Source organism: Mirounga leonina, unplaced genomic scaffold, assembly GCF_011800145.1.
Source record: "Mirounga leonina isolate KUSES-001 unplaced genomic scaffold, KU_Mleo_1.0 Mir_91, whole genome shotgun sequence".
Lineage (NCBI taxonomy): Eukaryota > Metazoa > Chordata > Mammalia > Carnivora > Phocidae > Mirounga > Mirounga leonina.
The window spans coordinates 20,973,406-20,998,510 of record NW_023270839.1 but is presented as its reverse complement, the minus strand read 5'-3'; the positions used below and the strand labels follow the sequence as shown (position 1 = coordinate 20,998,510).

Below are 25,105 nucleotides of genomic sequence, written 5' to 3'. Positions count from 1 at the left end.
AAGGGTAAATACATATAGACTGGCAGAGATGAAAAGGAATATAGTCCAGAGTGGCAGAACAAATAATTCTTCTACTCAATAACACTTTAGACAAAGTTCATTTTTAAATGATTATTTCTCCCCAAGCTTCGATCAATCATTGGGAAATATATAACATTAACTAGAAGAATGAATGCTACCTCACCATGCCACTAAATGACATGTTTTATGCACTTCATAACAACATTTGACCAGTAAATTGGTTTTCAAATGGAATTTTAAGAATAAGACTTCATACCTGGAACCACATTTGGGGAGAGAGGTTGTCCAGTTGGAATATGGGAGACTGCTTGATGACTTTCATATTGAGAAACAGAAATAGAGGGTTTCCTTAGAGCTAAAAGAAAAAAGAGATCCATATTATTCCTGTCGATATGATTTCTAAAAACCAACCATCATGAATCTATTTGCACTGCACTAATCCTATGATGCTTATTTTAATTTTATAATCTTTGTAGTTGATATATTAACTAATTAACTTATGGTTACTAAGTGATACATTGTACTATCCATCACAGACTTTGGTGACAAATAAATCTGACCAGGATGTAAAATAGTTGGAATTCTGTTTTGTATAACACTATATCCCCAACACCTAGAATAAGTGACACATAACAAAAGCTCAGCTAAGATTTGATGAATAAATAAATGAATCTCTTCAGATACAGCAAGATCTTTTTCTGTTGATAAATAAAAATTGACATTTACAGATTAGGTGAAGCAATGAGAATATGCTACTGTAAGTTGCTCAGATTTTAAATAAAAACTAAAGATGACTGATGGAACAGGTTGCATTTTATTTTTGAAGAGGGAAAATTTGTATTTTGTACAAAGAGCTTCACTAAGAAAGATGTACACATGTCTAGCGGGGACTTTATTCTCTCTTAAGAAATGAAGGCAACAGGGAAAGATCATTTTCTGCTTACTACCACTAACTCTACAGTTTCCTTGGGCAGCTTAACAAGATAGAAAAGCAGAGAGCAAAGAAGGAAACTAGAGAGAAGGGAAACAGATGAGAGCCCATCTCTAAGATATGATTAGTGCCACATTTTATTCTGGTGGCAGAGACAATGTGTTCCTATTTCATCAGATTCTTCCTGGGCACAGATCAGCCTTACTTACAGTTAGGGGCCGTAAGACTAAGTTCTGACTCTGAGGATATAAGTGAAACTGAATGTGCCACTTCCAGGTATGGTGATAAAATCTGTGCAAATCACCTACAATCTCTCTTCCCTCTCTGCCACAACTCAGGATGCTACATGTGAAGATGAATAATATCAAATAACGGAAGGGACACTGCTTGGAGGAGAGCTACAACAGAATCACCCAACCTGCATGAGACTGTAAAATGAACAATAAATAAATCCTTCTTGTTTCAAGCCACTGCAATTGGGAGTTGTTTGTTAATATAACACAGCCTAATCAATTCTTTCTTTCTCTCTTTTTTTGGGGGGGAGGGGCAGAGGGAGAGGAAGAGAGAAACTCTTAAGCAGGCTCCATGCTCAGCACGGAGCTGGATGTGGGGCTCGATCTCATGACCCTGAGATCATGACCTGAGCCAAAATCAAGAGTCAGATGCTTTACAGACTGAGCCACCCAGGCACCCCACAGCCTAATGAATTCTAACTTACAGTATACTTGGGTTATTTTTATAATCTTGAAAGTTTGTTTCAATGACTGTATTTCATTTATTATTACATGGATTTCTAAAGTTAAGTACTCAAGAGTTTAGAATTCACTCTAAGAAAGCAACTTACTCAAATTTACAGAAAGTTGAGGTTTTCTATATCTCACTATTTTTCCATTACCCTGTTTCTATTTCTAGCTTCAATGTCCAACACCCACTCCTGCACATAAGACAGCTAAATAACAATCTGCTAACATCTTAAAAGAGCAATAGCTTGCTGGGTTTAATTAATATAATTTTTATTTGCTAACACTCTAAGGACACTAAGCATCTGGTCGATATATTTGGAAAGAGAAGTCAGTCACAATCTACAAATTTGTTTTATAGATTTGTATCACCATAGCTAGCTCTGGCACTACTCAAACCAGAAGACAAGAGAGAGCATCTCCACTACTAAACAACGAGTAATTACAAATGTCCTTAGCTTTATAGAATAATGCCTCCTGCTCAAGAACAAGGTGACTATTTGGAGGCAAAGCTATGATTTAGATAGGTGAAAAAAAAAAATGCTGGATTAAAAAGAGCCTCTGTAAAATACCCAGAGGGGTTTAGATACAGTATAAACAGAGTAGTAATATGGAGCCCTTACAAGTTTGATATGAATAATACATGTTCCTGGAGAAAATTTATAAAAAGCGCAAAGCACAAAGAAATTTAAAACTATAATTCCACCACATACAGGTAACCACTGTTATCATTTCAAGACTATCAAAGATCTTTAATGTTTTGTGGGGATTTTTTCCTGTGCATTATACTATACACCTTAAACAAAGGTAGGGTCCTATCATACATACTCTTATAATCTGATTTTTATTTAATATTTTATACCTATCCTTCTTTGTCATCCCATTTTCTTCTACAACATTCTTGATGGTAATGCTGAATCAAAACTTCCAATTTAGTGTTAACTATACTTCAACTAAACAAATAATTAAAAAACACAAACAAAAAACTTCCAATTTAATAGGCTTGGCTAGAAAGATCTGGGTAAAGAATTGCCACAGGGATCTTAAAGCCCCACACACTGCATCACCTAAGCTAGCTGGTAAATAGACTTCTACTACTTAAGAAAAAGAAATGTGTGTTCTGTAAACATTTCAGTTTCTATGCTTTTATGTTGACTTTTTGTTTACTTTCATTTTTTCTTTCTTTAAAAAGTTCCTTTTTAAGAAACTCCAGCCTTGGGGCGCCTGGGTGGCTCAGTTGGTTAAGCATCTGCCTTCGGTTCAGATCATGATCCCAGGGTCCTGGGATGTAGCTCCACATCGGGCTCCCTGCTCGGCGGGAAGCCTGCTTCTCCCTCTCCTTCTGGCCCGACTCCCGCAAGCTCATACTCTTCTCTCTCAAGTAAATAAATAAAATCTTTAAAATAAAAAATAAAAGGCAAAAACTCCAGCCTTGTTTTTGTTGAACTAAGGGAAAAGGTAATTTACCTATACCTAGGATAAGACAGAGGCTTCCCCCAGGGGTTAGAATGAACAGTTACAGTCAGTGATACCAGAACAAATGAAGACCTAGAAAACCACTAGTGGGCTTGAAGATAAGTGAGAGTGCTAATCTCACTTTCCAATTTCTATAGGGTTGTTCAGACTTTTTTTCTATATACATATAAGTATCTAATGTTTATTCCACAAAAGTAAGATATTATACTTGCTTTCTTGTAACCTGCTTTTTTCATTTAAAAAAATAGTAAGTATATTTGTATGTTAATAAATACAGTTCAACATTATCATTTTTAACAAGTACATATCACACTTTATGGATATAACAAATTTAATGAATTAACCCTCTCTTTAACACTTATATAACTTTCAATTTGTCATTATAATCAATTTTGCGTTACACATTTTTACACCTACATGATACAGTAAATTCTCAGGGAAGTACTAAGCAGTAGGGCAAGAGCCATATGTACTTCTTAAATTAAGAGAAACTAAATAATAAATGTGAGCTTGAAGTCAATAAAAGTGCGGGAAAAAAAAATCAGACACTAAAGACTGCAAACAGTAATTTATATTAAAGCATTTCTAACTTTCTATATATTTTACCCTGGTCCTCTCCATTGAGGACCATTGAAAGCCAGGAGAAAGTATACAAATTGACAGAGAATAGCACGCTGCTATCAGATAATATTAATAACTAGGCTACTAAAATATATATATCATTGATAAAGCCGTTATTAAGGGAAAGTACCAAAGATAAAATGACAAAGCCTAGTTATGATAAAGACAAAACACAGGACACAAAGTCACTTGGAGCATACAGCTGTTATCCTATTACTCAGGTTCTGGGTTTTATATTTTTTATAATGGAGAGCTATCAGTATGGAAGTTCAATCATTCAACAATATTTATCATTCAACAATATTTACCAAGTGTCTATTATATGCTAGGCACTGTTATTAAAAACTGGAGACTCAGGAGCACTGCGTGTTATACGCAAACAATGAATCATGGAACACTACATCAAAAACTAATGATGTAATATATGGTGATTAACATAACATAATAAAAAAATGGATAAACAACTAATTTTCACCAAGAAAAAATAAATAAATAAAAAAACTGGAGATTCAACAGTAAACAAAACAGACCAAGTCATTGCCCCCATAAAGCTTACATTCTTGTTGGGTAGATAATAAGTAAACAAGAGTATGTATAAAATATAAATGTCAGAGTGAAAAGTTCTATGCATAAAGTAAAACAGGGAGATATGATAGAGAGTGGTGGGAGATTCTGTTTTAGATAGTTTGGTCAGGGGAGGCATTTTCAAAGAGACATTTAAGCAGAATGAATGAAACATGGAGGAAAAACATTCAGGCAAAGATCATCAAGTACACACAAAGGCCTTAAGACAGGAGCATGCATGGCATATCAGAGGAACTGCAAAGAAAGAAGTGAGGGGAAAGTGTTAGAAATGAGGTCAGAGAAGAAAGAAGGATCTATATTAGAGACACAACAGTTAAAAAGTTAGACATAATTGGTTAGGGGGTTGGGGGGCTAATGGCTGGGACTACATTTGGCAATTCCAAAGGAGGCAATAATGTACTAATTATAATAACTGTAGTTCCCATTTTCTGACTGCTTAGTATAAACCAGGCACTAATCTCATGTCACCCTTAAATCTATGTGAGATAAATATACCTTTCACAGATGAGGAAATTGAAACTCATGACAGAAGAAATGAGATATACATTTCGCTTGACTTAAAAATTTAAAGTAGTCATTTCTGGAGGAACTGGCTGAGATGCTTATAAAAGGTGATAGTAGGTTTAAGGTTAATCCTTCTTCACTTCTCTATTGCCCTCAGTTGCAGTCCCTACTCTGAGAGCCAAAAAAGAAATGTCTGCATTTCCTTTTTCCAACGATAGGGCTACAACCTTAAAAATGTTCAAACCTTCCAGTTTCTGTCTTAGAGGGCATCACAATCCAGTGACTATGACTATGGAGAAATAAGTATAAGTAAGAATAAGCAACGGTCCTCAACTCAACAGATACCACCCTGGACATACTGAATAAGGGGGTAGTACCTAGGTATCTATATTTATTAAAAGCCCCAAAAGTGGTTCTGGTGCACAGCCAAAAGAATAAAATTATAAAAAGCATGAGCTTTGGAGTCAGACAGACCAGGACTTAAATCATGACTCTGTAATTTATTAACTGTATGATTTTGGGTTAGTGACTAATTTCTCAAAGTCCTAGTCTTCATCTGAAAAATAGGGATAATGCCATTTACCCTGCATGATCTATTTGGAGGCTAAGTAAGAATATTAGCTACTCAATTATGATATAAGCCTAGAAAATAGTAGGTGTTCAATATATACTGAAGTTGTCAAAATAAAGTATTAATCCTTAGAAAGAAAAAAGAATGCAAGATTCATGTTGAAAAAACGAAAACATTTAAATGTAAAACTACTGGCCTTAACCAATGTATTGAGCTTCCTGGTTACAAAGTTTGCTCACACTCAAGAGTCCTGATGAATGTTTACTTATAATAATGTTTTGGGAAGTTATGAAACTCTAACTGGTAAGTGCCCATAAATATATTAATCATCTTGAAGCATGAACATTAAATACAAAACAATGATGTAACATTTTTATGTTACTTTGTTCTGCATACAGGAACAGATATAACATGCTTGTAAATTGCTCAAATATGAGCCAGTGGAACCACCTCCACCCTCTGAGCAATAAAGGTACATGTCTAAAGAGACTATTAAAATGATGTTCTCATATGGCTCCTAAGACCTGGCCTGTGAACTTTGGCTCCTTCAAATTTGGAGATCCATTTATATAATTTTAAAAGAACAACATAAATTTCCACTGCTAGCCATAACATAGAAACCAGTATTGGACTTACCCTCTTACAACCCAAACTTTTTTTAATATGGACAAAAATACGTAAGACAACTGTTTTCAGGCACTGGACAACCAGCAGCACAAGACTAACTCTTGAAAAAAGGGGTGTACATGAGATAGGCAATCTTAGTGAGCAGAGGAGGCAGAGATCAGAGTTTGAGCGGCTCAGGTGGTTGCAATTTGTAAGACAGAATACTACAAAGAAGCTGTGTGGAGTGAAACAGAGGAGAGAGATCAGCATGGATATTCCTCTTGGGTTTCTGGCTGAGGCCTCAGCTATATATACAGAGGGTTAAGACTCTAGAGAGGCTAACAGAAAGCACTTGCTGCTGCAGGGCTGAGAGCTGAACAGAAACAGGTCATAAAGCACTTGAAAACAATGCATCTTTGGCCCAGCCATAATAGAGAATCTTCACTGAGCATCCTGAGCATTCAGATGAGATGCTACAAGTCCTACTTTAAAAATAGGGATCACGTCCTACAGTTAGGAACCATGCCTTCAGACGAAGAACAAAATCAAAACTGACCTGTCCTGACAAAGCATAAAATCAAGTCTGACAGAATCAAGAGCATTCACCAATAATTTGACTGTCTGCCAGAATAAAAACTCAGCACCCTTTAAAAGACAACAAAACCCATACTTCTGTACTATAGCATTCATATAGCACACAATAAAATTACTAGACATACAAAGAAGCAGGAAATATGACCCATAATCAAGGAAAAAAGCAATCAACAGAAACAGACTCAAAGATGACCCAATTGCTGAAACTACAGACAAGGACCTGTAAACAGTTGTACACACATACACACACACACACACACACAGATTTAAAGGAAAGACATCCAGTAGAGAAATGGAAACTAAAAAAAGAACCAAATAGGAATTCTAGAACTCAAACACATCTGAAATGAAAAACACACTGGATGGGCTTTGAACAATGGACTAAACACCATAGAAAAAGGGGTCAATGAACCTGAAGACAGCTCAAAGGCATTAAACGAACAGAGAGAAAAAGTATTGCAAAAAAACCTGAATAGAACTTCAGTGACCTCTGAGATAATATAAAGCAGTCTGAAATACATGTATTATGAGTTCCAGAAGGAAAAAAAAGAGAAAAGGGCAGAAAAAAAATTGAATATCTGAATTTGAATGAAGGCTGAAAATTCCCCAAATTTGGTAAAAAAATCAACCCACATATTGAAGAACCTCAGGGAATCTCAAGCAACACAAACACAAAGAAAACCAGGAGACCATTTCAAGGTATATCTTAGTAAAACTCATGAAAATCAAATATATAGAGAAAATCTTAAAAGCAGTTACCAAAAAAAAAAAAAAAACCATACTACCAGTACCTGGCTGGCTCAATTAGGAGAGCACACAATGCTTGATCTCATGGTGTGAATTCAAGCTCCACACTGGGCATAGAGCTTACTTAAAAAAAAAAAAAAAAATACACACTAATACAAGGGCTCAACAAAAAGAATGATGATGGCTAGCTTAGAATCAGTGCAGTCTATAAAACAGTGGAATTGCATTTTTAAAGTGATAAAAGAAAAAAAAATCAACCTGAATTTCTTTTTGGTTTAAGATTTTATTTATTTATTTGTCAGAGAGAGAGCACAAGCAGGGGGAGGTGCAAGCAGAGGGAGAAGCAGGCTCCCCGATGAGCAAGGAGCCTGATGCGGGACTCAATCCCACGAGTCTGGGATCATGACCTGAGCCGAAGGGAGACACTTAACCAGCTGAGCCACCCAGGGGCCCCGTGAATTTATATATTCAACAAAAATATACCTCAAAAATGAACATGAAATAAAAATGTTTTTAGATAAACAAAAGTTGAAAAAATGTGTTGTTAGAAGACCTGCATTTCAAGAAATGTTAAGGGAAGTTCTCCTGGCTGAAGGGAAAATAATAATCAAGACTGAGATCAGAATCCAGGGGCGCCTGAGTAGCTCAGTTAGTTAAGCATCTGACTCTTGGTTTTGGCTCAGGTCACAACCTCAGGGCCATGAGATCGAGCCATGAGTGGGGCTCCATGCTCAGCAGGGAGTCTGCTTGAGATTCATTCCCTCTCCTTCTACCCACCCCTCCCCCTGTTCTTTCTCTCTCTCTCTCTCTAAAATAAATAAGTAGGAGCGGGAAAACATGGCAGAGGAGTAGGGGACCCTATTCCAACCAGTCCCCAGAATTGAGCTGGATATCTACCAGACCACTCTGAACACCCATGAAATCAGCCTGAGATGTAAGAAGATAGATCTGGATCTCTACAAACAGAATATCGCAGGTGGTTGGTTTCGAGGTTTGAAGTGGGGAGCCATGATTCCACAGGCAAATAACGGAGGATAAACGGAAGGGGGAGGGAGCCGAGCCCTCAGGATCCTACACCACTGGTGAGCGATAGCCTCCTGCGCTGGGGATGAGGCACAAACTCGCAGACTGGTAGCGATGGGGAAAGGATTTTAGGGCAGTCCCCTGGATGGAAACCCAGAGCAGCCAGGTCCCACATGCAAACTTGGGGTGGCTGGCGGTTTTAGAAGCACAAAGGGCAGAGAGGTGCCCCGACCCGGAGGAGAGGACTGGGAGCGCTGCTGAGGGTCGCACAACCCAGGACACTGCAGTTTATAGCAGCACAGACAAAAACGGAGATAGTGTGGCCTGGAGAGCTCACTGGAGAACAAACTGCGATCTCTCTGCTCTGAGACAGAGGGTTGGAAACGATCTCTTCTGCTCTCTTGGAAGAGACCCGGAAAGCCACCAGGGAAAACCACCAGGGAACAAAAGCCCCAAACACTGGTTTCCACTGAGCCCATCCCCCACAACAGGGGGCAGGGCAACTCTGCCCAAACAGGGTTGCCTGAGTAACAGTGTGGCAGGCCCCTCCCCCAGAAGACAGGCTGGGAAAACAAGAGGCCAGCAACCCTAAGGTCCCTAGAAAACAGGTGCATCTTGCTTGGGTTCTGGTCAATAATTTGGACTCTATACATTCCCTCAACCACCCCTCAACAGAATGACTAGGAGGAGGAACCCCCCAAATAGGAAAGACTCACAGACTATGACTTATGCCACAGATTTACAAATGGATTCAGATATAACCAAGATGTCGGAGATAGAATTCAGGGTAGCAATTGGGAAGACGATAGCTAGAATGGAAATCGATTAATGACAACATAGAGTCTCTAAGGGCAGAAATGAAAGCTGAATTGGCAGAACTTAAAAATGCTATCAATGAGATCCAATTTAGATAATCTAACAGCTAGGGTAAGCGAGGCAGAAAAACAAATCAGTGATTTAGAAGACAAATTAAGAGACAAGAAGGGAAAAGAGGAGGCCAGGGAAAAACAACTCAGAATCCATGAAAATAGAATCAGAGAAATAAGCGACACCATAAAACGTTCCAATGCCAGAATTATTGGGATCCCTGAGGGGGTGGACAGAAAGAGAGGACTAGAAGATATATTTCAGCAAATCGTAACTGAGAACTTCCCTCATCTGGGGAATGAAACAAACATTTGTGTGCTAGAGGCAGAGAGGAACCCTCCCAAGATCAAGGAAAACAGGCCAACAACCCAGCATGTAATAGTAAAACTCGCAAATCTCAGAATCAAGGAAACCATCTTGAGGGCAGTTAGGGGAAAGAGATTCCTTACCTACAGAGCAAGGAACATCAGAATAACGTCAGACCTATCCACAGAGACCTGGCAAGTCAGAAAGGGCTGGCAAGACATATTCAGGGTACTAAACGAGAAGAACATGCAGCCAAGAATACTTTATCCGGCAAGGCTGTCATTTAGAATGGATGGAGAGATGCAGAGCTTCCAAGACCGGCAGAAACTGAAAGAATATGTGACCACTAAGCGGCCCTGCAAGAGATATTAAAGGGGATTCTATAAAAGGAGAACAACCCCAACAGTGATATAGAACAGAAATTTACAGGGACAATCTATAAAAACAAGGTCTTCACAGTCAACATGATGACAATAAATTCATATCCTTCAATCATCACTCTCAACATGAATGGCCAAAATGCTCCCATTAAAAAAAAAAAAAATGCTCCCATAAACGGTACAGGGTTGCAGACTGGATGAAAAGACAGGACCCATCCATATGCTGTCTAAAAGAGACTCATTTTGAACCTAAAGATACATCCAGACTGAAAGTGAAGGGATGGAGATCCATCTTCCATGCCAACGGACCTCAAAAGAAAGCTGGGGTAGCAATACTTATATCAGACAAATTAGATTTTAAACTAAAGACTGTAGTTAGAGACACAGAAGGACACTATATCATTCTTAAAGAGTCTATCCAACAAGAAGATCTAACAATTGTAAATATCTACACCCCCAACATGGGAGCAGCCATCTACATAAGCTAACTGTTAACCAAAATAAAGAGTCATACTGATAACAATACGTTAATTGTAGGAGACCTCAATACGCCACTCTCAGCAATAGACAGACCATCTAAGCAGAAAATCAACAAAGAAACAAGAGTTTTGAATGACATACTGGACCAGATGGACCTCATAGATATATACAGCACATTCCACCCTAAAACAACAGAATGCTCATTCTTCTCGAGTGCACATGGAACTTTCTCCAGAACAGACCATGGGTCACAAATCAGGTCTCAACCGATACCAAAAGATTGAGATTATTCCCTGCATATTCTCAGACCATAATGCTTTAAAACTGGAACTCAATCACAAGAAAAAGTTTGGAAGAAATTCAAACACTTGGAAGCTAAAGACCACTCTGCTCAAGAATGTTTGAGTCAACCAGGAAATCAATGAAGAACTTAAACATTTCATGGAAACCAATGAGAATGAAAACACAGTCCAAAAACTATGGGATACTGCAAAGGTGGTCCTAAGGGGGAAATACATAGCCATCCCAAGCCTCACTCAAAAAAATAGAAAAATCCCGAATTCACCAACTAACTTTACACCTTAAAGAACTACAGAAAAAGCAACAAATGATGCCTAAGCCATGCATTAGAAAAATAATTAAGATTAGAGCAGAGATCAGTGAATTAGAAACCAGAAACCTAGTGGATCAGATCAACAAAACTAGAAGCTGGTTCTTTGAAAGAATTAATAAGATCAATAAACCACTGGCCAGACTTATCCAAAAGAAAAGAGAAAGGACCCAAATTAATAAAATTATGAATGAAAGGGGAGAGATCATGACTGACACCAAGGAAATAGAAACAATTATTAGAAATTATTATCAACAACTATATGCCAATAAATTGAGCAACCTGGATGAAATGGATGCCTTCCTGGAAACCTATAAACTCCCAAGACTGAAACAGGAAGAAATTGACAACCTGAATAGGCCAATAACCAGTAATGAAATTGAAGCAGTGATCAAAAACCTCCCAAAAAACAAGAGTCCAGGGTCTGATGGATTCCCTGGGGAATTCTACCAAACATTCAAAGAATAATACCTATTCTCCTGAGGCCGTTTCAAAAAACAGAAACAGAAGGAAAGCTTCCAGACTCATTCTATAAGGCCAGCATTACCTTAATCCCAAAACCAGGCAAAGACCCCATCAAAAAGGAGAATTTCAGACCGACATCCCTGATCAATATGGATTCCAAAATCCTCAACAAAATCCTAGCTAACAGGATCCAACAATACATTAAAAGGATCATCCACCATGACCAAGTGGGATTTATCCCCGGGATGCAAGGGTGGTTCAATATTCACAAATCAATCAATGTGACAGAACATATTAATAAGAGGAGAGAGAAGAACCATATGGTCCTCTCGATGCAGAAAAAGCAATTGACAAAATACAGCATCCTTTCCTGATTAAAACTCTTCAGAATATAAGGATAGAGGGAACATTCCTCAAGTTCATAAAATCCATCTATGAAAAACCCACAACGAATATCATTCTCAATGGGGAAAAGCTGAGAGCCTTTCCCTTAGGATCAGGAACACGACAAGGATGCCCACTCTCACCACTATTGTTCAACATAGTACTAGAAGTACTAGCAACAGCAATCAGACAACAAAAAGAAATAAAAGGTATTCAAATTGGCAAAGAAGAAGTCAAACTCTCTCTTCGCAGATGACATGATACTTTATGTGGAAAATCCAAAAGACTCCACCCCCAAATTACTAGAACTCATACAGCAATTCAGTAATGTGGCAGGATACAAAATCAATGCACAGAAATCAGTTGCTTTCTTATACACTAACAATGCAACCGTAGAAAGAGAAATGAGAGAAACGATTCCATTTACACTAGCACCAAAAACCGTAAGATACCTCGGAATAAACCTAACCAAAGAGGTAAAGGATCTATACTCTAGGAACTACAGAACACTCGTGAAAGAAATTGAAGACACAAAAAGATGGAAAAACATTCCATGTTCATGGATCGGAAGAATAAACATTGTTAAAATGTCTATGCTACCCAGAGCAATCTATATACCTTCAATGCCATCCCGATCAAAATTCCAATGACATCTGCTGGAAAAAACAATTCTAAAATTTGTATGGAATCAGAAAAGACCCTGAATCACCAAGGAAATGTTGAAGAAGAAAAAAAAAGCTGGGGCATCACGTTGCCTGATTTCAAGCTATATTACAAAGCAGTGATCACCAAGACAGCATGGTACTGGCACAAAAACAGACATATAGACCAATAGAACAGAATAGAGAGCCCAGATATGGACCCTCAACTCTGTGGCCAAATAACCTTTGACAAAGCAGGAAAAAATATGCAATGGAAAAGACAGTCTCTTCAATAAATGGTGCTGGGAAAATTGGGACAGCTATTTCCAGAAGAATGAAACTCGACCATTCTCTAACACCATTCACAAAGATAAACTCAAAATGGATGAAAGACTTCAATGTGAGACAGGAATCCATCAAAATCCTAGAGAACATAGTTAGTAACCTCTTTGACATCGGCCACAGCAACTTCTTTAAAGATTCATCTCCAAAGGTTACTGAAACAAAAGCAAAAATGAACTTCTGGGACTTCATCAAGATAAAAAGCTTCTGCACAGCAAAGGAAACAGTCAACAAAACAAAGGGGCAACCCACAGAATGGGAGAAGATACTTGCAAATGACACTACAGATAAAGGGCTGGTATCCAAGATCTATAAAGAACTTCTCAAACTCAACACCCAAAAAACAAATAATCAAGTCAAAAAATGGGCAGAAGACATGAACAGACACTTCTCTGAAGAAGACATAAAAATGGCTAAAGACACATGAAAAAATGTTCATCATCATTAGCCACCAGGGAAATTCAAATCAAAACCACACTGAGATACCACCTTACACCAGTTAGAATGGCAAAAATTGACAAACTGAGGGCTTTAGAGGGGAAGGGGGTGGGGGGATGGATTAGCCCAGTGAGGGGTATTAAGGAGGGCACGTAGTGCATGGAGCACTGGGTGTTATATGAAAACAATGGATAGTGGATCACTACATCAAAGACTAATGAGGTATTGTATGGTGACTAACATAACATAATAAAATAAAATGGAAAAACAAAAAACTTTTAATGTATTTTTATAAATTTAGATATTTCCTCTAAAAGCTTTAATCATTAGAGAAAGAATCTTAATCAATAATAATAACTACTACATTGCTTCTTTATTTCTTTATTTTTATTTACTTATTTATTTTTAGAAAGGGAAAGGGGAGAGGAGCAGAGGGAAAGGGAGAATCTCAAGCAGACTCCACGCTCAGTGCGGAGCCTGATGCAGGACTGGATCTCAAGACCCCAAGCCTGACCTGAACCAAAATCAAGAGTTGGACACCTAACCAACTGAGCCACCCAGGCGCCCCTATGTTGCTTCTTTAAAACATAAGCTTTTCTGGGGCGGCTGGGTGGCTCAGTTGGTTGGGCATCTGCCTTCTGCTCAGATCATGGTCCAAGGGTCCTGGGATCGAGCTCCACATCGGGCTCTTCACTCAGCAGGGAGCCTGCTTCTCCCTCTCCTTCTGCCTGCCACTGCCTCTGCTTGTGCTCTCTCTCTATCAAATGGATAAATAAAATCTTTAAAAAAAAAGCATAATCTTTTATTTTTTCTCCTCTCAAATACCACTGTAATTACTTCTCTTTAATTTTTAAAAAATTATTTATTTTTAAATAGGTAATTTATGAAATTACCCTATGAAATTTTGAAACCAAAACCCAAAAAGTTCTAAAGATTGTATGATGAAAACTAAGTCACCTTTTTATCTGTCCTCAGTCTTCTTTCCCAAGGGTAATCACCATTACCATCTAGAGCAGCACTATTCAACAGAACTTTCTGCAATGAAAATGTTCTGTACTCGTGCTGTCCACTATAGTGGCCACTACCCACAGGCAACCATTAAGCACTTAAAGCACTAGTTTGAGGAACTGATTTTTTAGTTCTAAGTTTAATGAAATTAAATAAATACATGTGACCAGTGGCTACTGTATTAGACAATGTAGATCTAGAAAATTCCTCCAAGAGAAGTGGTTTTCAACCTTAGTTACATAATACAATCACCTAAGGAACACTTACACATTCAGTGCCCAAGCTGCATCTCAGACCAAACATATCAAAATCTCTGGAATGGGACCCAGGCATAATTTTATTTTAACTCCCCAGTGATTCCAATATAGCCAAGGCCAAAAGCCTCTATTCCAAAAAATTAATTTTATAAATAAAGCAGCTCTATCTAATATGCATTTATAAACCAAAAGGAGAAACTTTTTCTAAGTTATTAATTAGAAAAGAACTTCCAATTGTTCAGGTACATAAAAATCTTTGTATCTATCAGGATTTTCCCCAAAGTAAATCATTAGAGGCAATTTTTACTATGAGGTTAACTGGATCTTAAAACTAGAAAAAAGTTTCCAAGTAAGAAATAAGATTTTTCTCTCTGTTGATATGCATGACATGGAGGAGGATTACATACTCCTAAAGAACTCTTAAAGATCAATAAGGAAAATACCAACAATCCAATAGAAAACTTGACAAAAATGATTACCAGGTAATTCATAGAAGGCAGCAACCAAAATGGCTAACATATGAAGGGATGCCTAATATCACTAGTACCACAGCATATTTAAGTTGAAATAAGATAGTATTTCATAAATGTCAGATTGGCAAAAAATTAAAGTACAGCAAACCCAAACGTTAGTGAGGATGTGGATAAACAGAAACTGTCCTATATTACCAGCAGAAGCGTAAATTGATATTACTGAAGATAAAGATATTCTATGATGCAAGAATTCTACTTTTAAGTTCATACTCTTATACACAGCTTTGCAACCATTGTGCTGAGCTATTGATCTCCTCAACTCTCAGTGACTGAGGAGGGCCTGGGACAGTTAGATCCCTAGTCATGTTTTCTAGCCAGTACCAGGCTCACCTCTGTAACTCAATATACTACTTAAATATTAGTATCTAGAGACTAGATACTAGAGACTCTCATATGCATAAGAAGACATAAACAAGAACATCTACTGTGGTATTATTTGAAATAGCAAAAAACTAAAAGCAGTCTTAATGTTTATTATATGCAAATAATAAATCATGGTATATTTATACAATGAAATAAATATAACTGTTAAAAAGCCACAGGTATGGGCGCCTGGGTGGCTCAGTCGTTAAGCGTCTGCCTTTGGCTCAGGTCATGATCCCAGGGTCCTGGGATCGAGTCCCACATCGGGCTCCCTGCTCGGCAGGAAGCCTGCTTCTCGCTCTCCCACTCCCCCTGCTTGTGTTCCTGCTCTCGCTATCTCTCTCTCTGTCAAATAAATAAATAAAATCTTAAAAAAAAAAAAAAAAAAAAGCCACAGGTATGACACGGGTAAGTCGCAGAAGCATAAAACTGAGGGGGAAAAAACAAGTTATAGAATAATATACACACTAAGACACTATTTATTTAAAGTTTAAGGCAGCAAACAAAACAACACTTTATAGTTTTATAGATGTTTACAAATGCAGTAAAAGCCTAAAAACATGTACGGAAATTGATACACACCAATCTCAGCATAGTAGTTACCTCTGGGGAAGAAGAGACAGGAATAGGATCTGGAAGGTACACAAGGAGGCTTCAACTTATCAGTAATGTTTTATTTCTTTAATAATAACATCAATAACAGAAATATCTGAAACAAATGTGGCAAAATGTAATGTTATTTTTGTGGCTTTCTTTTGCGGAGATGTAGGTACTTCGCTATTCATTATATTATACTCTGTTTTATTTTATGTTTGGAATGTTTTTTTAATTTAAAAAGTTTAAAAACTAGTGATATAAATATGTAACTGTCTAACATAACAGGTGTCTAAAACAGCATAAAGATAAATATCCAGGTAAGTGTTTGGTAACAGGTTAAATTATAAGATTCCTATAAAATCTTGGTGACTAGCTCAAATCAACATTAAAAACAAACAAAACCCACTGAGGTTTGGCTCTATGGTTTGGGAGCTCAGAAGCTGAAATGTCATGTTAATCATAGGCATATGCTATATACCTCTTGCCTGTTTCAGAGCTACATTTTAAGACAGTTCAGCCCTGCTCCGTTATAGTTTCTAGTATAACCTTGGCTATCATAAATAAAACAACACATAAAAATCTATTTTAAAATGACAAGGATGTGTTCTTTTCTCTACTTCTGCTGTGGGGTTACTGCATCTACAGCCATTAGGGACTCCACATACACACCAGAACTTGCACAGGCATTAAGAATTTTGGCATAGACTACTTCAGAGAGAAAAAGACAACACTCAGTAAAAGGAATGACAAGAAGATAACAAATATGTTTCTAAGGATATGCAATAATCATAATAATAACAATTGTAACTAAGATTTATATAGCAGTGGCTATGTGCCAGGCACTGTCCTACGTGCTTTACATTTAAATCTCACATTCACACTATGAGGTTGGAACTGCTGTTATCCTACTTCACAGATAAGGATAAGAGCAAATAAATGGCCGTCACACACCTATTAAAAGATGGGAGCCATGGGTTTGAGTCCTGGCAGTTTGTTTCCAGATACCACTGCGCCACCACTAAGGATATTCTGGTAATGCAAGCATACACATTTACTGGGACCCTGTTATGTGTAAGGCATCATACTAGGAGCTCAAGGTACAAAGACAGGACATAGCTTTCCTTTTTGCATCTGACTGACTACACAGCTCAAAGTTTCTTTTCACCATTTACTATATCAAAACAATCTTTATACTCAAGATACATACCTAAATAATTAAGGGTAACTGTTATAAACAATGATTTTCAAAGCAAAGCACCAACAGTTTAATGAGGCTCAAAAATTAATCCAGAGGACTTCCAGTTTCTGGTTCCACATGTAAGGAGCTTAGGGGTTGCCACACTATCATAACTAGTAAAAAGCTAAAGAGGATGAAAAATCAACAAGTCTTCTGGATAGGAGAGAAGAGGACACAGGGCAGACCACTGTCCCTAAGAACAGAGAGACAGAAAGGTGAATACAATAAGTCACAGCTTACGAAAGAGACTCGTGAGCAGAAATGGCCACTGGAACCAGTGCCAGGGCAGGAAAACCTGAACTGTAATTGATGTTCAGTGTGGACAACTCACTGAAGCCTCAGTGTGGATAACTGAGAGAGTTAAAAATTCCAGGAGGACCCAGTCATAGGGAGGCTCCCCACAATATTGTGAGATTTACCTCCAGGAGCTCAACTATATTCCCACAGTAAGTAGTGGGGGAAAAAAATCCCCTCAGGCAGGAGGAAGGGAAAAGGAACCATTCTGAAATACACTAGAGCACTTTGTTCTTAACAAGGCCTGCCCACGGGAGAAACTAGGTAAACAGAGCCTAATTTGCTAGGGTATTATCAGAGCCTAAGTGACCTTAATTAGAAAAATACCCAACTTCAGCCCACCCTAACCATCCTGCCCCACCTAAGGGAAAGGAAAAAAACTGAAAAAGCTTGTGAAGTTCACAGACCAGAGGCACAGACTCACTCTAAAAGAATAGAAATCATAGGACTAAAGAACACTTCACACTCTTCACTACCTCACACCTCACTACCACATTACTAAAGGCCTACTTACAGGAGTAACTATTACCTCATACATCATGTCTGACTATCAACAGAAAATTCCAAGTCATACCAAAAGGCAAAAAAGCACAATTTGAAGAGACAGAACTAGCATCAAAGAAGGAATTATACCAGACCAGGAATTTAAAACAACTACAATTAATGTGCTAAAGACTAATGGATAAAGTACACAGCATACAAGAACAAATAGGCAATGTAAGTAGAGAGATGGAAATCCTAGAAAGAACCAAAAAGAAATGCTAGAGATAAGAAAACACTACAACGGCAAGGAAGAGTGCCTTTGATGGGCTCACTAGTAGACTGGACACAGATGAGGAAAGAAGCTCTGAGCTAGAGGATCTATCAACAGAATCCTCAAAAACTGAAAAGCAAAGAGAATAATGGTGAAAAAATAACAGAATATCTAAGACAACTACAAAAAGTATAACATATGCATAATAGGAATACTAGAATGAGAACAAAGAACAGAAGAAATACATGAAACAATAATGATTGAGAATTTCCCCAAATTGATGTCAGACACTAAATTGCAGGTCCAGGAAACTCAGAGAACACCAAGCAATAAGAGCCCCCAAAAGACAACATCAGAGCATATCATTTTCAAATTACGGAAAATCAAATATAAAGAAAAATTAAGCCAAAAGAAGGCCTCTAATCAGCCATGACAGTGTAGACAGTGTCTACATATAAATATTTTTGGCATTAGTGCTAAATTTACACAAAACGTATACATTTTTTGGTGTTCCTCCCAGTTCTAAGCTACAGTGCTGCAACCGTTATATGAATCAATATGGCAAATTCATACTATAAAAATCAGATATGAATTTGTTGGCATCTCATCAAAAGTAGCATTCTTCATCCCTATTCATTCTAATGAAATAGTTGTATGCTTTTTTTAATCAAGCAGAAGCAGCAAGATAGGATTTTTACCCTACTAAAGTGGTTCATGTATGAAAGACATATGAAAACCGCTGTCTGGTAAGCACAATATACCTAAAAATGGTCAAGATAAGATCTTTAAGACCTTTTGCATTTCCATTTCATTTAACTCTAATTCTGGAATTCCTTGGTGGCCAGGTAATAAATTATGATAGTGGACAAATGAGAAAATAAATTGAGACACTACACATTTAAAGTAGCAATGATAAAATTTTAACTTGAAAACTATGCACAAAAGAGGTTAAAAATTATAAATTTCAATGCAAATATATTTTTGTATATATATGACATCAAAAATAAATGCATGCAAGCAGGTAAACAACCCTTGCTCATATATCTCAACAGGGTGCTTCTATATACTAAAAACCTGCAGTTTATCCGTGGCAAAACTTTAGGTGAGAGTTAAAAAACAAACAAGAGCAATGTAAAAGAGATTAATCAAGCTCAAAGCTCAGTAAGTCTAGGACCAAAGTAAGTGCTACAAAATTCAGAATAATAATACATGGTCTAGGAGGAGCAAGATGGCGGAGGAGTAGGAGACCTAAATTTCATCTGGTCCCAGGAATTCAGTTAGATAGGTATCAAACCATTCTGAACACCTACAAATTCAACAGGAGATCAAAGAAAAGAATAGCAGCAACTCTCTGAACAGAAAAGCGACCACTTTCTGGAAGCAGGGACCCAACAAGTGGCAGATCCGGGGAGATACTCCTTCATCCCCGGGGAGGAGCGGTGCACCACAGGAATCTGCTGGGTTTGGAGACTCCAAACGGGGTCGTGTGCCAGAGACAGAAATGCTCAGTCACAGGCCAGGTGAGCATGGAGTGCGGCCGGAGACCGGGGAGATGGGAGTGATTGACTGCCTTTTCTCTGGGGGCTCACTGAGGAGTGGGGCCCTGAGCTGCTGGCTCCTCTGGGACCAGAGATTGGAAGGCCACCATTTTCATTCTCCTCCTCTAAGCTGTGGGGAAAGCCTTCAGGGAACAAAAGCTACTGAGAGCAAACCCAAGCAGATTACTTAGCCTGGCCTCTGGCAAGGGCGGTGCAATTCCGCCTCTGGCAAAGACATTTGAGAATCACTGCAACAGGCAAACCCCCCCCCCCCAAGAAGATCAGCAAGAACAGCCAGCCAAGACCAAGTTTATCGATCAATGACAACAGCAGAACTCCAACACTAGGGGAATATAGCACACAGAATTCATGGCTTTTTTTCTCAGGATTCTTTAGTCTTTCAAAGTTAATTTTTATCTTTTTTTTTTTCTTTTTCCCTTTTCAACCAAAATCTTATCAATCCCTTCTTTAAAAATCTTTTTTAATTCTCATTTTTAGAGCCATATTCTATCCTTTCATTGCAGTTAACCTTAATTTGGTACATATATAAGTTGTTCTCTCTTTAAAATTTTGGGATACAGTTTCTTCTAACAGACTAAAATATACCCTAAATCTCTAGTGTATGGCTTTGTTCTAGTCTCCTGCCTGATCACATTCTCTCCCTTTTTTGTTTTTGTTTTTTAAATTTCTCTTCTTTCTTTTTTCAACCAACTTCTTTATCAATTCCTTTTATAAAATCTTTTATACTTTTCATCTTTACAATCATTTTCCATCCTTTACCCTTATTTTTGTACATATATAAGTTTTTCTTTCTTTAAAATTTTGGGAGGCAGTTTCTTCTAACAGACCGAAATATGCCCAAAATCTAGTGTGTGGCTCTGGTCTATTCATCAGCCTGATCATATTCTTTTTTTTTTTCTTTCTTTCTTTCCCTTTTTTTTCCCCCTGGTTTCGGGTCTCTTCTGATTTGCTTAGTGTATATTTTTCTGGGGTCGTTGTTACCCTGTTAGCATTTTGTTCTCTCATTCATCTATTCTTCTCTAGACAAAATGACAAAATGGAAAAACTCACCTCAGAAAAAAGAACAAGAGGCAGAATCGACTGCCAGGGACCTAATCAATATGGACATTAGTAAGATTCTGGAACTAGAATTTAGAATGACAATTATAAAGATACTAGCTGGGCTTGAAAAAAAGCATGGAAGATACTAGAGAATACCTTTATGGAGAAATAAAAGAACTAAAATCTAACCAAGTCAAAATCAAAAAGGCTATTAATGAGGAGCAATCAAAACTGGAGGCTCTAACTGCTAGGATAAGTGAGGCAGAAGACAGAATTAGTGATATAGAAGACCAAATGATAGAGAATAAAGAAGCTGAGAAAAAGAGAGATAAACAACTACTGGATCATGAGGGCAGAATTCGAGAGAGAAGCGATACCATAAGATGAAACAATATTAGAATAATTGGGATGCCAGAGGAAGAAGAAAGAGAGAGAGGGGCAGAAAGTATGTTGGAACAAATTATAGCAGAGAACTTCCCTAATTTGGGAAAGGAAACAGGCATCAAAATCCAGGAGGCACAGAGAAGCCCCTAAAAATCAATAAAAATAAAGTCAACACCCCGACATCTAATAGTAAAACTCATAAGTCTCAGAGACAAAGAGGAAATTCTGAAAGCAGCTCGGCACAAGAGGTATGTAACCTACAATGGTAGAAACATTAGATTGGCAGCAGACCTATCCACAGAGACCTGGCAGGCCAGAAAGAACTGGCATGTTATATTCAGAGCACTAAACAAGAAAAATATGCAGCCAAGAATACTATATCCAGCTAGGCTGTCATTGAAAATTGAAGGAGACAAAAACCTTCCAGGACAAACAAAAACTAAAGGAATTTGCAAACACAAAACCAGCCCTACAAGACATATTGAAAGGGGTCCTCTAAGCAAAGAGAGAGTCTAAAAGTAACATAGACCAGAAAGGAACACAGACAATATACAGTAACAGTCACCTTACAGGCAATATAAAGGCACTAAATTCATATCTTTCAATGGTTACCCTGAATGTAAATGGACTAAATGCCCCAATCAAAAGACACAGGGTATCAGACTGGATAAAAAAACAAGACCCACTGATATGCTGCCTGCAAGAGACTCATTTTAGACCCAAAGACACCTCCAGATTGAAAGTGAGGGGGTGGAAAATCATTTACCATGCTAATGGACACCAAAAGAAAGCTGGGGTGGCAATCCTTATATCAGACAAATTAGATTTTAAACCAAAGACTATAATAAGAGATGAAGAAGGACATATGTCCTACTTCAAGGGTCTATCCAACAAGAAGCTCTAACAATTGTAAACATCGATGTCCCTAACATGGGAGCAGCCAATTATACAAGCCAATTAATAACAAAATCAAAGAAACACATCAACAACAATACAATAATAGCAGGGGACTTTAACACCCCCTCACGGAAATGGACAGATCATCTAAGCAAAAGATCAACAAGGAAATAAAGGCTTTAAATGACACACTGGACCAGATGGACTTCACAGATATATTCAGAACATTCCACCCCAAAGCAACAGAATACACATTCTTTTCTAGTGCCCATGGAACATTCTCCAGAAGAGATCACATCCTAGGTCACAAATCAGGTCTCAACCGGAACCAAAAGATTGGGATCATTCTCTGCATATTTTCAGACCACAGTGCTTTGAAACTAGAACTCAATCACAAGAGGAAAGTCGGAAAGAACTCAAATACATGGAGGCTAAAGAGCATCCTACTAAAGAATGAATGGGTCAATCAGGAAATTAAAGAAGAATTTTTAAAAATTCATGGAAACAAATGAAAATCAAAACACAACTGTTCAAAATCTTTGCGATACAGCAAAGGCAGTCCTAAGAGGAAAGTATATAGCAATACAAGCCTTTCTCAAGAAACAAGAAGAGTTTCAAGTACACAACCTAACCCTACACCTAAAGGAGCTGGAGAAAGAACAGCAAATAAAGCCTAAACCCAGTAGAAGAAGAGAAATAATAAAGATCAGAGCAGAAATCAATGAAATAGAAACCAAAAGAGCAGTAGAACAGATCAACGAAACTAGGAGCTGGTTCTCTGAAAGAATTCATAAGACTGATAAACCCCTGGCCAGACTTATCAGAAAGAAAAGAGAAACGACCCAAATAAATAAAATCATGAATGAAAGAGGAGCAATCACAACCAACACTAAAGAAATACAAACAATTGGGGCGCCTGGGTGGCTCAGATGATTAAGCGTCTGCCTTTGGCTCAGGTCATGATCTCAGGGTCCTGGGATCGAGTCCCACATCGGGCTCCCTGCTCCTTGGGAGCCTGCTTCTCCCTCTGCCTCTCTCTCTCTCTCTGTCTCTCATGAATAAATAAATAAAATCCTTAAAAAAATAAATAAATAAAAAAGAAAAAGAAAAAGAAAAAAAAAGAAAAGAAATACAAACAATTATAAGAACATATTATGAGCAACTATATGCCAGCAAATTTGATAACCTGGAAGAAATAGATGCATTCCTAGAGATGTATCAACTACCAATATTGAACCAGGAAGAAATGGAAAACCTGAACAGATCCATAACCACCAAGGAAATTGAAGCAGTAATCAAAAATCTCCCAACAAACAAAAGCCCAGGGCCAGATGGCTTCCCAGGGGAATTCTACCAAACATTTAAAGAATTAATACCTATTCTTCTGAAACTGTTCCAAAATATAGAAATGGAAGGAAAATTTCCAAACTCATTTTATGAGGCCACCATTACCTTGATCCTAAAACCAGACAAAGACCCCATCAAAAAGGAGAATTACAGACCAATATCCCTGATGAACATGGATGCAAAAATTCTCACCAAAATACTAGCCAATAGGATCCAACAGTCCATTAAAAGGATTATTCACCACAACCAAGTGGGATTTATTCCTGGGCTGCAAGGTTGGTTCAACATCCGCAAATCAATCAATGTGATACAATACATTAATAAAAAAAAGAACGAGAACCATATGATCCTCTCAATAGATGCAGAAAAAGCCTTTGACAAAGTACAGCATCCTTTCTTGATTAAAACTCTTCAGAGTGTAGGGACAGAGGGTACATACCTCAAGATCATAAAAGCCATCTATGAAAAACCCACAGCGAATATCATTCTCAATGGGGAAAAACTGAGAACTTTCCCCCTAAGGTCAGGAACATGGCAGGGATGTCCATTATCAACACTGCTATTCAACATAGTACTAGAAGTCCTAGCCTCAGCAATCAGACAACAAAAAGAAATAAAAGGCATCCAAATCAGCAAAGAAGTCAAACTCTGACTCTTTGCAGATGACATGATACTTTACATGGAAAACCCAAAAGACTCTACCCCAAAACTGCTAAAACTCATACAGAAATTCAGTAAAGTGGCAGGATATAAAATTAATGCACAGAAATCAGTGGCATTTCTATACACCAACAAGACAGAAGAAAGAGAAATTAAGGAGTCGATCTCATTTACAATTGCACCCAAAACCATAAGATACCTAGGAATAAATCTAACCAAAGAGGCAAAGGATCTGTACTCAGAAAACTACAGAATACTCATGAAAGAAATTGAGGAAGACACAAAGAAATGGAAAATCGTTCCATGTTCATGGATTGGAAGAACAAATATTGTGAAAATGTCTATGCTACCTAGAGCAATCTATACATTTAATGCAATCCCTATCAAAATACCATCCACTTTTTTCAAAGAAATGGAACAAATAATCCTAAAATTTGTATGGAGCCAGAAAAGACCCCAAATAGCCAGAGGAATGTTGAAAAAGAAAGGCAAAGCTGGTGGCATCACAATTCTGGACTTCAAGCTCTATTACAAAGCTGTAATCATCAAGACAGTATGGTACTGGCACAAAAACAGACACATAGATCAATGGAACAGAATAGAGAGCCCAGAAATGGACCCTCAACTCTATGGTCAACTAATCTTTGACAAAGCAGGAAAGAATGTCCAATGGAAAAAAGACAGTCTCTTCAACAAATGGTGTTGGGAAAATTGGATAGCCACATGCAGAAGAATGAAACTGGACCATTTCCTTACACCACACACAAAAAATAGACTCAAAATGGATGAAAGACCTAAATGTGAGACAGGAATCCATCAAAATCCCAGAGGAGGGGCGCCTG

The 25,105-nt window shown here is 37.8% G+C and overlaps 1 protein-coding gene across 2 annotated transcripts in view; it reads right to left on the bottom strand.

Moving 5' to 3' along the window:
- Positions 1 to 25,105, bottom strand: part of GOLM2 (golgi membrane protein 2) — a 114,038-nt gene that overhangs the window by 41,390 nt on the left and 47,543 nt on the right. For both annotated transcript variants that reach the window (XM_034994733.1, XM_034994734.1), the window contains exon 7: positions 278 to 376. In XM_034994733.1, coding sequence (XP_034850624.1) covers positions 278 to 376 — 99 coding nt within the window. The remainder of the gene's footprint in view (positions 1 to 277; positions 377 to 25,105) is intronic.